The 16,423-nt window shown below is 36.2% G+C and overlaps 1 protein-coding gene and 1 long non-coding RNA gene across 2 annotated transcripts in view; one reads left to right on the plus strand and one right to left on the minus strand.

Moving 5' to 3' along the window:
- The window catches only part of LOC135782585 (nectin-3-like protein), a 39,868-nt gene that overhangs the window by 6,814 nt on the left and 16,631 nt on the right, over positions 1–16,423 (minus strand). The window contains exon 2 of the mRNA XM_065292963.2: positions 358–666. Within this exon, the coding sequence (XP_065149035.1) occupies positions 358–666 (309 nt within the window). The remainder of the gene's footprint in view (positions 1–357; positions 667–16,423) is intronic.
- LOC135782833 (uncharacterized) lies at positions 11,723–13,490 on the plus strand. The gene is made up of 4 exons (XR_010545504.2): positions 11,723–12,091; positions 12,485–12,533; positions 12,928–12,971; positions 13,394–13,490. It is a non-coding gene; the product is annotated as an uncharacterized lncRNA (long non-coding RNA).

Below are 16,423 nucleotides of genomic sequence, written 5' to 3' on the forward strand. Positions count from 1 at the left end.
CAGTCAACACAATCTTATGGAAATTTGGGTGAATTTAACACATTTTACAAAGTGGCTTATTTGCATAAATACGTACAAAAATTGTATGCTTTTGGACGTTTTGCTTTCGCCCCTGTGACGGTGGGTTATGGGTGGGGTATTATTATTGATTTTTTTTTAACAATCGTTTTGTACGATCAACTTCATACGAATTAGGCAAGTCATAAAAACATAAAAAATTTAAATTAATCAGGTTGGAACCTTAACTTTTTACAAACAATTACTATATGTCTTGCTTGAGCCAGGAGAATCTCTCTAAATAATGCAAACAAGCAAGCTTGTCAAATAATCACCTTATAAAAGAACCATGTAACTTACAATGCACCACTATCTTGTGATCGATTCCCAGTTCCTCTTGCATGGATGAATGTTTCACCACACACTGAACATTTTGCTGATTCATCTGTACAGTTGGGGTACCAATGAGAGTGCTTGTGACTGTGTACATCTCATCCAAATCTTCAACGGTGTTTTTTATTTCCTTCACTGATTTAAACGGAGTGCCCAGATGCCATGACACCTCAGCTGGAGACTGGGATGTGGAAACCGTGCAGGTTGCCAGATTGACCTCAGATTGTCCAACGACAGGAATTTTATCAGCGGACACATTTGCTTTCAAAGGGCTCGCTGTGGTTAGAGAACAGTCAGAAAAACTTTTTTAAACATTTTCAAATTTAAAAAGTTAATAAACATAATAAAACATACAAATATGGTAAATTAATACAAAACCATATGAAGAGCTCAGATGCAAAAGCCACTTAACGGCACCTACATCAAAATTTAGATAATGATATTGAGTAAATGCTCTTCGCATGTATGTTCAAGAAATAATGTTGCTTAACATCTGCTTAACTCCAGGCCATCCGTTAAAGTGGATGAACAACAGCATGCGTTCGTCAAGGTTAAATGGGGTTTCCTAAATATATTAGGTCCTAGATATTTACAGAATTTTTGAGCCTTTTATAGTCTATAACTCTGTATTAATATGTAGGCTATAGGCCTTTTAAATTATGTTTTTTATATTGATTATGTTGATTTTTTATTTTTATGCATCGATGTAGAATCGTTTACATAGGCTAAGCATCATGAAAACCTTTCAAAAAAAAACATAAACATGTATAATTCTAGATACTTTATTTGCTTTTTATAGATCGGGATCACTAGACGAAAGCTTAATAACCTTATTTTTGTGAAAACCTACATTTCTTAAATTGTTTGCCTGTCGTAATTAGCCCGTGCGCATTCTGCCTTATTCGACATAAGGCGAATTCCAATTCCGAAGCTTCCCTATATTTCCTCTGAGGATCCGAGCTATTGATTGCACAGAGAGCAATTGTGTCTCATTGTGTGGTCGTTAAAAATACATTTGGAGAATAGAGCTGTCACTATCTTGCTCCAGTGTTTTCATCATCATCTGTTTAAATGATCGCAGCACGGAGCCTGAGAACACCGCAGATGGAGAGCCTGAGCCTGCAGCAACATGAGAGCCAGTGCATACCACAACTGAGCACATAATCCCCCCAGAGCCCGAGCCTCACTTGCTGTGTCTTGGTGGAGTACAAGGGCTTTAAGGGAATCCCAGCCCACATCCTCACATCTGCAAATGATGAGCTGTAACAATCTACTGGCCAATTTGATTGTTTTAATTATGTGTTTGGCTGTCTGCAGCCTCTGCTGGTCCCAGCCAGCTCTCCTCTGTCTTCGCTGGTCCTGCCCAGCCTCCCACTGTCGTCGTCAGCCAGTGAATCAGCCATGAGTCAGCTGGGGTATGTAAACACCCTCACCATCCTCATTTCCCAAGTCTCCATCCTCCAAGACTCTGACTCCACTTCGGCCCTTCGACCCATCAGCTCCACTTTAGCAAAAAAATAAGTCCACTAAACGAGGCCATAATTCTAAAACAAGACTAATAAACCCCAAATCTGACTATTAATTCCCAAACACAGAGTAAAGATAAGTTTGCATAATGTTATCACTTGCTCTGCCCTCCTCAGGAGGTTTCTGAGGAGAAGGGCATTGAGGGAGTAGTATGAAATCCAGACAGGGATCAGGGAGATGGCTGACACAGTCTCGGCTGCCCTTATTTCCTTACTTAACCGGTTTTTGATGACGCTCGATGGCAATGGCAGCTCATGATTCCTCATCCGAGGGGTGCGAATTCAAAATAAGTGTTCGGAGTTTCATGTGTGTGGTTCCCTTTTCCAAAATATGTGTCGTGCGAGTCGAGAGATACTGTGTGCGTCACGTGTCCTGCCAAAATAAGAGCCTGCTGCACACGCGTCAAAACCGTTAAAGAGATGCTCACGTTCACAAAATACACGCAAGACACTCCCTTAACAGTAAACTTTGATTACGCATATATGCAAGTATCTGGAAAACGCGAGCGTCTCTTTTATTATTAACCCTTTAGACGCGTCTGCAGCAGGCAATTATTTTGGCATGACACGTGATGCACACATGATCTCTCAAAGCGCAGAACACATATTTTGAAATTACGAACCACGCACATGACGTGCAACATACATGTTGTGATAAACTTCGCATCCAGCACCCTCAAAAACAGAAGTCACCGGTCGCCACTGCTTGATGGGTATCGATTTATAGTTGTAAGTCCACTGTTTAGGGGCAGGACTCTGGTTCTTGTAAGTGATTCAATGCACAGGCCAGTGACTTCTAGTTCTCCATAAACCAATCTGTGAAGAGTCTGTCACAGGGGGAGACGTTGTATTTTCAATACCTAAACTAACTATTTATTTTCCCTCAAACAGGTATTGAAAACTTCACCCTGGCTCCTTCCTCCTGAGACTCCACTCTGGGGCTTCATCCTGGCTGTTCTCTGGACCAACACCTTGCTCCTCCTGCTCCCGGCTCCTCCCTGGCTCCATTTTCATCTAATGCCACATTCACAATGTTTTCAATATAAAAAAAAAACACTTTTTCTAATAAACCTTGACGCTGCTGTTTCTTTCCTGTGGATGCCTATATGGCTGTGATGATGATATACTAGTTTCCAGCTAGGAGCGTATTAACCTTATGGATGCAGTTTCGGTGTTACTTACATATGTACATAGTGGGAACGTTGACTCTCACTGTGTGAAATGTACTAAAATTAATTGTGTGATCACTGCTTTAATATGAGTGAAGTTGGTGTTCTGAGTAACCTTTTGGAAAAGCATACTGTCTGATCGTCTGTTTTTTGTCTGTTTGTATGTATAATGTGTTTTGTCTTTGGTTTGTTTTGACAGGGGGACATATGCGCACCTGTCATTGTGTCGTCCTCCCCCCACCTTCGTCATCTCATTTATTCCTATTATGTTCCTCCTAGTTCACCTGTTTCATGTTCCCCTTTCATTGTAGCTTCTGTTTATTCCCTATTTCTCTTGTCCTGTGTGAGAATGTCAGTCCTTTCATGTAGACTTTTGTTGCTCTTGCCCAGTCTAGTTCAATTAGTGAGTAAAACAATCTTGTTTGTTTTGGTGTGTTTTCTGGTTAACATCACCTGTCTAGTCTGTCAGGCGCCAAAACACTTTCTGTGCTTTTCCCTTCTGCCTCCTCTCTAAGGCTTTCACACTTGAAATAGTTAACCCCCGGGTTATTGTAAACCCCAGGTTAATGGAATCCTGGTTTATCTGTATCACGTTTTACACTGTTCATAATTTACCAGGGTTTAAGAGATAACCCTGGATCATAATCTGATTATTTCACAATAATCGCTTGTCTTGCACTTCAGAATGACAGAATGACACTTTCTATATGATCATATGTTTCTATGGGCCCTATCTTGCAGCCAGCGCAATTGACTTTGTCAGGACGCATGTATCATTCGTATTTTGCACCGGCGCACAGCGGGTTTTTCCTTCCACAGATACACGTCGGCAAACTAGGGAATGAACTTGCGCTCCCTGGGCGGTTCAGCGCAAAAAAGGAGGCGTGTTCCGGCGCAAACCATCCCTGGTGCTATTTTGCAGTTTAAAAAAACAATTGCGCCACTGACCAGAAAAAAAAGTTTAAAGTCAGTGGCGCGTCGCGCGTGGTTCAATATGCTATTTTAAGGGCGCATGCTTGACCATAATGTATAGTGTGCACAACGCGCACACACTTTGCTTATCTAATCTACACAGATGCAACAGTTATTTTTGCAAATCATAAATTGTTACACTAAAAAATATGAATACACGAGATAAGGGAAATCATAGTGGTGAGCATTGTGGTGATAGTTTTTATTTATTGTGTGGCTGCGTTAAAAAATTCTCATGCAAAATTAAAATATTTTCATAAGTTTGTTGTGTGGCTGTATTACGTTTATTTTATGTAAATAATAATTAAAATGTTTTTATAAGAAACCTTAATGTATATGAACTTGATTTGTAAGAGTACTTTGGGGTTGGACCTTGGTTGCGTTTCTTGGGTCCGATTTCAAAGCCCCCAAACCCTTTCAGCGGTGAGGGTGGACGCAGCGATGTCCTCTGCTGGCGTCAGGTCATGTATAGGCAGATCCACCTCCCGTTACACGGCGTGCCCGATTTATGCTGGCAAGTTTGGAATTTACAAGAACGTCGGTCTCCTCGGCTGTGAACCGCTCCTGGCGTGCGCCTGGTAAATCCGTCATAATAATAGCAACCCGCCATGGAACTTGCGCCCTTGCGTTTAAAGGGAATGTTGGATAGCGTTCTGATTGGTTTATTTGACGTTAAGCCCAAACCACACCTATGAATATTGAACCTACTTCAGACCAACCCCTTATTGATTTGCGCCCGGCGCAAGAGTTATTTCTCCCGCCGGGAAAATAGCAACAGCGCCCAAGATCCGCCCACAAACTCACTTGCGCGTTGCGCTTCGCACTTGCGTTTCAGATCGTTAAAATAGAGCCCAATCTGTCACAAAGCTGAATACGAAGCCATATGGAGTTTATGTATGGAGTTCAGATTTATGGGGGTGGAGTTGCCACCATATATATACCAGTAGCAGTACAGTAAAACTTTAGCAGATCTTGCAAGATCTCCTCACGGCTTTATTTTGCTAACAATAAAGTCAATCTTTGAAATCAAAACATAAGACTGAAGACAGTTTCAATGTATTATTTTTTTTAGATTGTGCATTGTTACTGTACCATTATGATTTATGACTGTTTAGTTTTTTGCAAATAAATTGTTAGGTCTCATGTTCAATCTTCCATCACTGTCTTTAATCTCTGCCAGTGTGTTTGTTTTCTCTCTTTTATCGTTGGAAATTTCAGATGTGTAAATAAAATTGTAATTGCTGCAGGGACAAAACTGTTTTTGTGTCTTTTTGTTCTACACCTACAGTAGGGATTGTAAACCTACGCCCAGAAGGGAGAAGCTCAATCTCTCTGTGCAATGAATGGGAACTGTCATTTAACATTAAACCAGTTATGCGCTGCAATTGTTTTGTGTACAAGTTCTCCATGTTATGTTGTGGCTCGCCGATCAACCTGCCAAATCACTTCACTATTTGGTTGAGTTTTTATTTTTCACAGAGGGGTTCCCAAACCAGGCTGCTAGTGCAAATGATAAAACAGATTCAATAAAAGCGTGGTAAAAGAGGGTCATAATGGATGTGGTAGTGACTCAGTTACCTCAAACAAAACAGTCACGGATGTCCTCCTCACAGCTTCACAATTCAAATGTGATTTTTCAGTCTATTACCGTCCCCAGGTATTTATAAGATTGCATCAATTGAACGGTTTGACCTTTAATTGACGCAAGTCTCTTGCGTCTGGATTTTTTCATGTCCTTTGTTTTTGCTACATTTATTTGAAGGTGGGATACCTTACACCATTCAACAAAGTCATTGATAACTAGACCATGACCTGTGATCTTGAAGCTGGCTAATTACTGAGTCATCTGCATATTTAATTATGGTCCTATTTTCCCACCTGCTCTGGCACATGTTTGTGTACAAGTTGTATAGAAGAGGTGAGAGCACACTATCAGAGAGACTATCATTCACTCTCACTCTTTGTGTCCTGTTTGTTAAAAAGTTAAGGATCCAGCCTACCAGGTTTTTGCTCAGGTCAAACTGTTCTAGCAGCCTTGTAGTTATAGGGTTGGATTGTATTAAAAGCAGAGGAAATGTCAACGAATAAAGGTCTGGCATGGGAGCCAGTGTTATCCAAATGCTTAATAATTAAATTAAGTAAAGTTACTCCGGCATCTTCCACCCCCTTACAGGTCCTATAAGCAAACTGCAGAGGGTCAAGTAAATGCTTAGTTTTCCTTAATATTTCGGACCTCACCAATTTTTTTCAAATGCTTTCATTACAATTGATGCAAGTGCCATTGGTCTAAAATCATTAAACATTTTGGGGGTGTTTCATTTGGAAACAGGGACCACCACAGCATCCTTCCAGACCTCCCGTACTAGTTGTGGTGATTGGACTGCTGCTTTTTAGATTCTGGAGCCCTGCTATGGTTTTCATACTATCCCAGGCTGATCCAAGGTTGTTTGTTACCATTTTAGCTGACAGAACAGAAGTTGCACGGGCTGTTGCGATTAAGGTCATTGTGATCCAAGGTCATTACGATCAGTTAAGCATATCACCAACATTACAACTTTCTCATGTGCACAAATAAAATAGTTCTGCTTATAAACAGTAGCCCTTTTCACACAGAGATTATGGAAAATTACTGAAAATGTGTCCGAAATTTGTCTGGGATCATTTGATTTTGGTTTATTCATACGATCTTCCTGAATGCGTGCATTCACACACATGCTTTAAGATTCCGTAAAAGACATGATGTATTTAAAGTCCAGGGGCCTCATGTATAACTTTGCATAGATTCCAACCTTAAAGTGTGCGTACGCATATAAGACAGACTTTGCGTACACACAAAAGTTTTCCAACCATCATTCTGGCATTAATAACGATTGTCGGAATTTACTAAAGACGCGCAGTGGATAATTAGCAATGTAAAGGTATGTTTTAGTTATTTGTGTGACTGACCTTATTGCATATGCATTTTTAGAAGTTTCCTTTTCAGATGCAAAATTTATGGGAGGAGATTATTTAAATGATTCACGCAATGCGATTTACTTATGTTTGCGCTTGGTGTATGACTGGTATTTGTGCCATAATTAAACGCCAAAAAAGCATGTCTTACACAGGCCCGGTACTAGGCTTGCTGGACTGGGGGGGCAGTCAGGATTTTTGGGTGGGCAGCCATTCCGCGACAAAAATGATTCATACACTAAAATTATGGATGTTTCAATCCAATATTATTTTGCTTAGGCTATGTCTTAAAATAAAGGGCCATTTATATGTCATTTTGCACGTTCAAATTTTAAAAGTAGATGCGATTAGATTTATAATGATTTATAATGTTATAATGATTACACTTAATGTAGTTTTACACATTAAGTCACAGTTAATGAAATCAGGCAAGCAGGTGATATTAATGCAAAGCTGTACAAATAGCTATATTTTAATAATGTGTACACTGCATTTAATCTATTATTTCACTTATAGATAAATTAAAGCCATTCTGATAACTACCCAACATATGCCTTTCTTCTAATAAACACTTGTTAGGCACTTTATTTCCACTTCTCGAACATTTTCTTCATTTAAAATAATGCATTTTCAATGTGATAAGCTATATTTTCATTCATTCCTGACCCTATCATTGCTGCTGCAGCAACCTCAAATATCACAACAAAGCACAATGCTTTAACTAATCTATATTGAAACATCATGAAAGCAATTTGACATGCATGACAAATTCGTCAAAGGTTATCCTGTTTGCCTATAACAGCACCAGACAAAAGCACAAGCCCTAAAATACTGTAAGTGGGATTTGCGACGAGACCAAAGATAAATCACACTGCTTTGTACATAACACAGCAAGCTAGATATTATAATACAATGCAACATTATAAAATACAACGTTTTACCTTACGATGACCTTGCGGAGTGAAAGCTCCTCCTGAACTTAAATGTCTGTAGATTTTTGTGTGTGAAGTTTTTTCTCAAACGCGAGCTGAATGAGCTGATGATGAATGACGATGAAAAAAAAACGCTAAAATTTGATTGTAAAACTGCACACAATGCTCAGCTGTTACAATGCTCTATATTTACTGTAAAACCATCTTATATCAATTATATCTACTATATAGTATGCCACAACCAAACTGCATATTCTAATTTTAACAAACAGAACTACGTCTAAAACAAACAAATTAAATGTCGCTGGAGACTTGCCATTGGCTGTTGTATTTGAATGAATAAGTATGAGGTGAGTCTAAGGAAGGATAAGGTGCTATTTTGGGCATGTTTTCCTATAAAAAAAGTTTCATTTTAATATGTGTTGTGTTATTACGTTTATGTAATACTAAATTGCATCGTTTCTGATATATATTTTAAAGATGCAGTTTTTTTTTTTTTAGTCACCGTCATAGAGAACAGTAGTAGTTTTCATGTGAGTTAAATACTGCTGAAGACAGCTGCAATGCTTGAAAAAGCTAATCAGACAATAGTGGGCGAGAGCCGTAAACACTAGCTTTGCCAACAGAAGACGTTTTATGTATAAAGAGACTCCGTTATTTTATGGTTGGCTGAATATTTTTGGGGGGGCAGAAGGAAAATCTGGGGGGGCAATGCCCCCCCCCAGCCCCCCCGTAGACCCGGCCCTGGTCTTACATCATTTTGCGCTTGAAATTGATGCAATTGTAGCTGATAAGAGGATGCTTGAAAGAGACGGTAAAGGCAGAGGATTTTTTCCACCCATATTTGTAATGCCAGAAAGACATTTTCAAAAATACAGTTTGCCAAGCCATGAACGTGCACAAGCATGGTGCTAAAGAACAAATGGGAATCACAATTTTTTTGTACTTACGCACATACTAAATTTCATTCGTAGGTCAAAATATAACATTTTCTACGCAGTGTTGATAAATGAGGCCCTAGGTGTTTCAAAACTTAAAAAAAAAAACGTTCTTTTCAGTGTAAATCTCGGCCTAATTGTTTTCCTCATATAAACCTGAATTGTGAGAAATTTTTTTTTATATTAGGCTACATTATAATAAAATAGGCTACATTATTAAATGTCCTAGTACATAGCATTATTTTTCATCATTTTACAGTTTATAAAGTCTAATGTAGTGATGCAGGCACTCCATAGTTTTTTTTCTGTCATTTCGCACAACTAAATTTAAGCTATACATTTATTTTAACAGTATTGTCTATGATTAGATGACAAATACTTGACTAATAAACTTCTCATCATTTCTCAAATACATCCCAGCAAGCAATTTTGGCTATAACAAGGCTAAGTTTGGGCTGTCAGTGAAAGTCTAATGGACGCATCGCCCAAGAATAGACGATACATATAGGTTTAAAACAAATGAAAGCAAACACCTGAACACCTGTTGACTTTGCTTACATGTTGAAAAATCATACATCTTCAAGTTATTTTGGCAAAAATGGCATGTATTCAAGGTTATTTAGGGTAGAAGTGGATTACTCGTATCCAGACTGAATTGAGTCTATAGTTAGCCGTCATTTCAATGTTTGGTTTTTGCTTACTGGGATGAAACATTAGCCTTTAGTGTTTGTTGAGTGAAGAAAAGACTTTACATATTCATAGAATAGTTCTTTAAAGCCTTGTGTTACAAACACATAGACACACTCATGACAGATGTGTGCATCATTCCATTCATTGTAGAGGCGGGGTAGAGTTTTGAGGTTTCTTCAAGCTTTTTTTAATACTTTTAATACTGCTCATAAGCAGATTCAACTTCTAAATGTAATTTGAGTACTTCATGTGTGTTTATGTTCTTCATCACATTCCGCCGTTTTTTGGTTTATTGGCAAGACAACTAGTTAAATAGCAGGCATGATTTATTTTTCAGCTGTAAAACAGCTGGCATTTGTCGTCCTCGAGGCGTTATCAAAAGCTTTGGTGTGTCCCGCCTCTAAGACTGATTTAGGATGGAGCAGTGTAGGACCTTCGTTACCCCAGCAGAATTCTTTTGGTAGTACGAGTTTCTGTCATCGACTTTCTGGTAAAGAAATGCCTTCATTGACTCCAGCAGATGCTATGAATTAGATTTTAAAGGCCACAGTGATGACAACAAAACTTTATCCCAGGATGATATATGATATATATGAAATATGCAGCATTTTTGTCAAATCAACATATATTTTTCTGTTACTTTAACTAAAAAAACTTTGGTTGAATTAGGTTGAATTGAAAAACCAAGTTGTTTTAACTTCATGCTACATATGAAGAGTTTGGTTCCAAAACGCAATAAATCAATTTTGACTAATTTGGGTAAAAATGTGTTTTCTATACCAAGAAAGTGACAAGATTAAAACCACTATTTTTGTTATAGCATCTTTAGGTTATAAAAACATAAAAAAATTAATTCCATAATTTGATTTTCAAAGATTATTAAAAGGGATTATTTTTTCCACAAAATGCTATAAATCTATTGAATCAATATTTAAATGTGCATTCATCTTTGCCATGTTATATTCATTTAGTTGACTAGTGGTATACACTGATTTAAAAAATAAACATTAGTGTCATTAATCAAAACATTTCCTTTGATATATTAAGAAAACTGTCATTGCTGATGTTGTCCTTGGGACTTCATCGCTGAACTTTTTTGATAGCGATCAGTTGTAAAATGTTTTGGTCCTGGTCGATTTTCGTTGGCTTCACGTAAAATAATGGGGTCAATGTGTTAGCATGGCAGAAGCTTGATGCTGTCGGGAGAACAAACATCCAGCATTTTTCCATCTCCTGGGTGCCTCTTGCGTAAATTATTCGATGTTGATGGCTTACATTTCTTTCCCATCACAGAAAACCATCACAGGTTTAGCAATGCCATCAAAGTATTATTTTGTTTTTGTTTGTTTGTTGATTATGAAGTACAAGATGAGGAAAACTAGGATTCAGTGTGTATTCAACACGCTGCCAGTGTGGTTTACAATGCGTGGAATGGTGTGCTGTGATTTGTTGAGCGGATTTATTGCATTTTGCAGAAAAGGAGGACTGGCGTTTATTGGGAAAAAAGATGACAGAAAAACACTGTGAATATAGGATTTTGCGTAAAATTAAGATATATATATATTTTTTAAATGGCGTTCATCGTGTTTTGGAACCAAACTATTTTTACAGTGTATTAGGAAAAATACTTGGGACACTTTAAAATGCCTTTGACTTTTAAAGAAAGACTTAATATCAGATAATAAACAACTTGTCCTTTTAAAGATTAATCATCTAAAAAGGAAAATGTTAAGGGATCAAAGATATAGGGATCACTATGTGAAATCTATGGAGGAGATCAATGAAAGAGGAGAAACAGAAAAATGTATGGACAACCCTGGTGAAAAATACTTTAGAAAAATATACTTAAAGTTAAAGTTTTGTGCAATTTTTAAAGTATACTAAATTTAAACTTATTTTAAAGTGTATTTTAGGTATACTTTATCGGTATGCTTAAAGTTATCATTATAATAATGCACTGACAGTATATTTCTAAAATACATTATTTAGTATTCTTTAGAAACAGTATATTTTAAGTACATTTTGAAAAAGTATATGGGGTGTACAAATGTATATTATTTTATGGAGAAATAACGTGGGCTTAAAATTACGAGAGGGCAGTATGTTCAGTTACATTTTATATTGTAGATGTATACATTTGTAATATACTATTAACATAAGGTACACTTTAACTTCACTATAGTCAAGCATTGGATAAACCAATTAACTGTGTTTTACCACAAAATAACCGTGGTTTTGCTAATAGTAATCAATACACCAAAAAAACATGGTTACTAAACTTTTACCACAAAAAAAAACATTCATTTTCGTAAGGGGAATATGAGTGTTTGTTTTTTTGTAGTTTTTCAGTCAATTGCATACCGCTTTTAGCTGTACAAAACTTAAACAGTTTTCGTAAATGCATTTCAGAGAAAAGTGAATTCTGAGATTTGAATAATGCATCTGACGTGTGTGTGATGACGTCACGACGCACGTATTTTGATTTTTACCAGTCGTTCAAGGCGGACGGATTCAGTCCCAAGGTACGTTAAAATATCTTAAAATTAATTATATTTGATTATCGTTTGACCATTCTGAAGTTTATCAGTAGACTATCATATTTCGAATGCGAAATGTTGTCAATAACGCGGTGTCTAACTCGCTATTAGTGATAAGCTGCTGTGTAGCTTAGCTTATAGCTAATGTTAAAGGTTTGAAAGATAGCACTGTCAGCCTGTTATATCGAATTAGTACACCCGATTGTTTTGTTAAATATATGTATTGGTGTGTATGTATATGTTAATGAAAAAAGATAGCGTCAGAAAATCTGTTTTTTTAAATGTAGCGTGAAAGTTAACCATTTATTGACTGTTTAGAGGTTGTAAGGCTTTTACCTAACTGTATTTAGTATTAATGATGCTGCATTCTTTCCTCAGAAGCTAAAGTTTTTCAAAGACATTTGTAGGGAGGACTTTGCAGCTAATGGTAAGTCATTTTAAACTCTTAAGATATAATAATTCATTCGTAGTAGTAAATCAAGCTTCAGTTTAGATAACGTTATACATATTGAGGCGGTTTCCCGGACAGGGATTAGACTAGTCCTAGACTAAAATAAATGTAAGAGCTGTCCAAACTGAAAACAACTTGCACTGACATATCTTAAAATACACCATTTTTCTTTTGTTTTGCCTCAAAATGCACACAGGTAATGCTTTTATTAAGGCATGTTTTTTGAAACTGGTTATATTTCTTAATTAAACTAAGGCCTAGTCCTGTTTTAAGATAATCCCTTTCCAGGAAACACCCAATTGTCTGCTTGTTGCATTTTCTTTCTGACAAGTTTTACATTTAAATTTAATACAATAAAATCTTTCTTTAGGAGCTGAAGTATTTTATGTAAGGAGGATTTTGCAGCCCATATAGGCAAGTCATTATAATGAAAACTCTTAGGGGTGGTTTCCTGGACAGGGATTAGCTTTATCCAGGACTAGACCTTAGTTTAATTAGGATAGTTTTAACAAACATGCCTTACTAAAAACATTACTTATGTGCATAACGATGTAAAACAATGGGCACTGATGTATTTTAAGATATGTCAGAGCAAGTTGTTTTCAGTTTGGACAGCTCTTACATTTATTTTAGTCTAGGACTAGTCTAATTCCTGTCTGGGAAACCGCCCCTTAATATATATGATGACATTTAAGTCAAGCTCTAGTTTAGGTAAAAATATATCTGCTATACAATCTCTGCCAGTAAACTATAGATTTAATACAGTAAGTCTTAAATAAATGTAATGTTTTAATATTAAACACTTTTTAATTGAGCTTATTGTCTCTCTTTTTCAGATTTCCTTAGGCTGAACCAAAACCTGCCAGACTAAAGTTGATTTGGGAGAGAAAGACGTTGTAAACTCAATCATCTTGACATTCTTCAATGAGTAAATGTTCAATTTTTAGGCAAATACTGTACACTTTGAATGCTGTGAATAAAACTATATTTTAAATATATTTAAAATGAATTGTTTTTGACTGTTTTAATCAGCTTTTATTTATTTGGAAAAAAATATTTTGGTTATGTTACCAGCTAAAGTAATCTATTCCCAAAATAGCACTCTTTAAGTTAACTAATTATTAACGCACTTGAAGTATACTCATTACTAATCTAGCTGCAAGTATGTAAAAGTATACAAAATGTAATGTACTTGGCATATTCATTTTTCACCAGGGCAGTTTTTAGAATTTTGGATTGGCCAAAAATATATAGAATGTACGCAAACAGTCTATTTAAGATATACTAATTGTATGTTTGCAAGACACTCATAATACATTTGTAATGTACTCCTAACATAAATAAAACACACTCTAAATCCACTTATCAAGCATGAATTTAGCACAAAAACAGTCATGTACTTAAATTGTACTAAATACACTTAAAGTTGTTCCACTTTAGCACACAAAAGTACACTAAATACACTTAAAGTTGTACTTTGTTACAATTAATATACAACTAAAATATATTAAGTACAAAATTAGTTGTTCCAAAATAGCACTCTTTAAATAAACTAATCAATAGCACACTTTAAGTATACAGGGCCCGGTTCCCCGATAACGTTCACTCTTAGCGCGCTAAGAAGACTCAAAAAGATATATCTTACCAAAGTTGTTTGTGTTCCTAAGTGTGTTCCCCGAAGTGTCTCTTAGGAAGCTTCTTAACACGCTGCCTCTAAGAACGACGTAACAATGACGCTGTCCCAAGTGAAGGTGCTGAATTATTTGCAATCGATCTCTCAGGGATCGATTTTCCACTTCACGTGAAGGTGCATTACAGCGTTAAGAACGACAACACGTTCTATACAAATGGAACATTACTCAAATTATTCCAGTAACATTTATTTTAACATAGTTTAGTTATCTGTAAAATATAGACTATTAATTAAATTATCAAATTGTCAGTAATACGGGTAGACGAACCGGGTATCCCTCGCTAATCATCCACCCTGCTTATTCCGTTGTGCCACTTGTGCCGCTTATTGATGTGGGTTTAACGACTTAAAAAAATTATATAATACACTTTTATACTAAAGGTAAGGTACTTTACAATCAGAATTACTTGGCAAGCACCTGTAGTACCTCTGTTTAATGCGGTATTGCTTGCCACTAATGTTTTCAATAAAAAACAACCTATCTACAATAAACAGAGAGAGTTAGATAGAGAATATGGTCTGAGAAGATCCACCAGCTCCATAATGGGTTGTCTTGGGAGGCAATTTTTTTTATTAAGCCACGTCAGGCAAATTGTCAAAAGGTTTTAACTTCTTACACCCTGAAGCTATTTTGGGGATTTTCGCCTGGATTTGGCCTACCCAATTTCAAAAGCATCCCATACCCACATGCAGAGGTTTACATACAAAAGTTTGGTAGCATTTTACAGGTAACCCTTTGAAATTACATAAAACACTGTTGAAAGTGCTCAACATGGTTGTATGTGATATCAGTCCTCTAATAAACACAAAAATAAATAGGCGCTTTTTTATGTTTTTTTCTAAAGTTTTTATTTGAAAGTATATAACTCTGGCCCTGGGTATCACAGGTCCCTGCAGACAGTTTTGTTTGATTCCAGCAATTGTCAGCTTACAGAGGAAAAAGGATTTTTTTCTCTATCATAATCTATGCAAAAGTTATTTTACTCCAACTGAAGGGAGGAATAATACCCTTTTTGTATACAATTTCTGCCTAAGAACATTTGAAGTGTCCCCATAACCACATACAGTGGAATAAATGCAATTTATTTATATCATTTTAAAGAAAACCCTTTGAAGTTACATAAAAAGCTGCTGTTTGTGACAAATATTGTTATTTATGTTGTTTTTCATATGATGAAACACCAAATTTTCTTTTTTATGTTGTAAACACTGTCTTTGATAGTGTATAACTCTGGTTCTGGGTGCTCTAGCAGACTGCAGACAGTTCTGGTTGTTACCAGCAGCAGACAGTAAACACCCAAAAAAAGAATGAACTCTTTATCATGTCGCATTCAAAAGTTATTCTCATTTTACTAAAGGGTGTGAAAATACATTTTTCATATAAATATTAATTTTTTGTTTTGCACATATAATAAATAGCAAGGGATTATATATGCACACAACCAAAGAAAATGCTGTGAATGGACTCATTGTTTAGAGTAGGACCTAAAATAAAAGATGGTGTATCATTTGTGGCTATATGTGCTATCTGAGGCAGTCCACACTCAAGTTTCACATATGTTTACAAAATACCATTTTTTACCTTATTATTCATTCGATGATTGTTGGATATGTGTTGATATTAGAACAAAAATAACACTGTAGCCTTATTCCTGAGAATGAGAGCTTTCATTTGATATAAGACTTGCCCATGTTTGTCATTTTTGAAAAATATGAAATATGTAAATATTAAATGATATAATAAAATATTGGGGGGGTGATAGTGTAAATTAAGTGTAAATAACTTTCTTACAGTAAAAGATGTGTCAAAGTGATGCATATCTGCAGAAAGTAGAGACTCTAAGCTTTCAAACAGTATCTCATATGTGTTACTGGGGTCCATGACGGAGCATCAAAGATTAAAAGAATATTTTATATTAAGTCAAAATACGAAATTCTGGACCCGGGACAGGGTCCTCAGGGTTGAAGAGGTTAAGTGTTGCCTAATAAAAAAATTGCCATGGACTAAACGGTTACGGGGTTACCGGTGTTACGGGGAAGTTTGTCCCCCTTTTTTACCTTTAGTGCAGTGTTTTTATAGCGTTTTTATCACATTATACATTTATTCTTTATATACATTGAAAGTTTTAATGGCTACTGAGATTATTTTTACAGTATGAATCATATTATATGT

The sequence above is a fragment of the Paramisgurnus dabryanus genome, chromosome 15, assembly GCF_030506205.2.
Source record: "Paramisgurnus dabryanus chromosome 15, PD_genome_1.1, whole genome shotgun sequence".
Taxonomy (NCBI): domain Eukaryota; kingdom Metazoa; phylum Chordata; class Actinopteri; order Cypriniformes; family Cobitidae; genus Paramisgurnus; species Paramisgurnus dabryanus.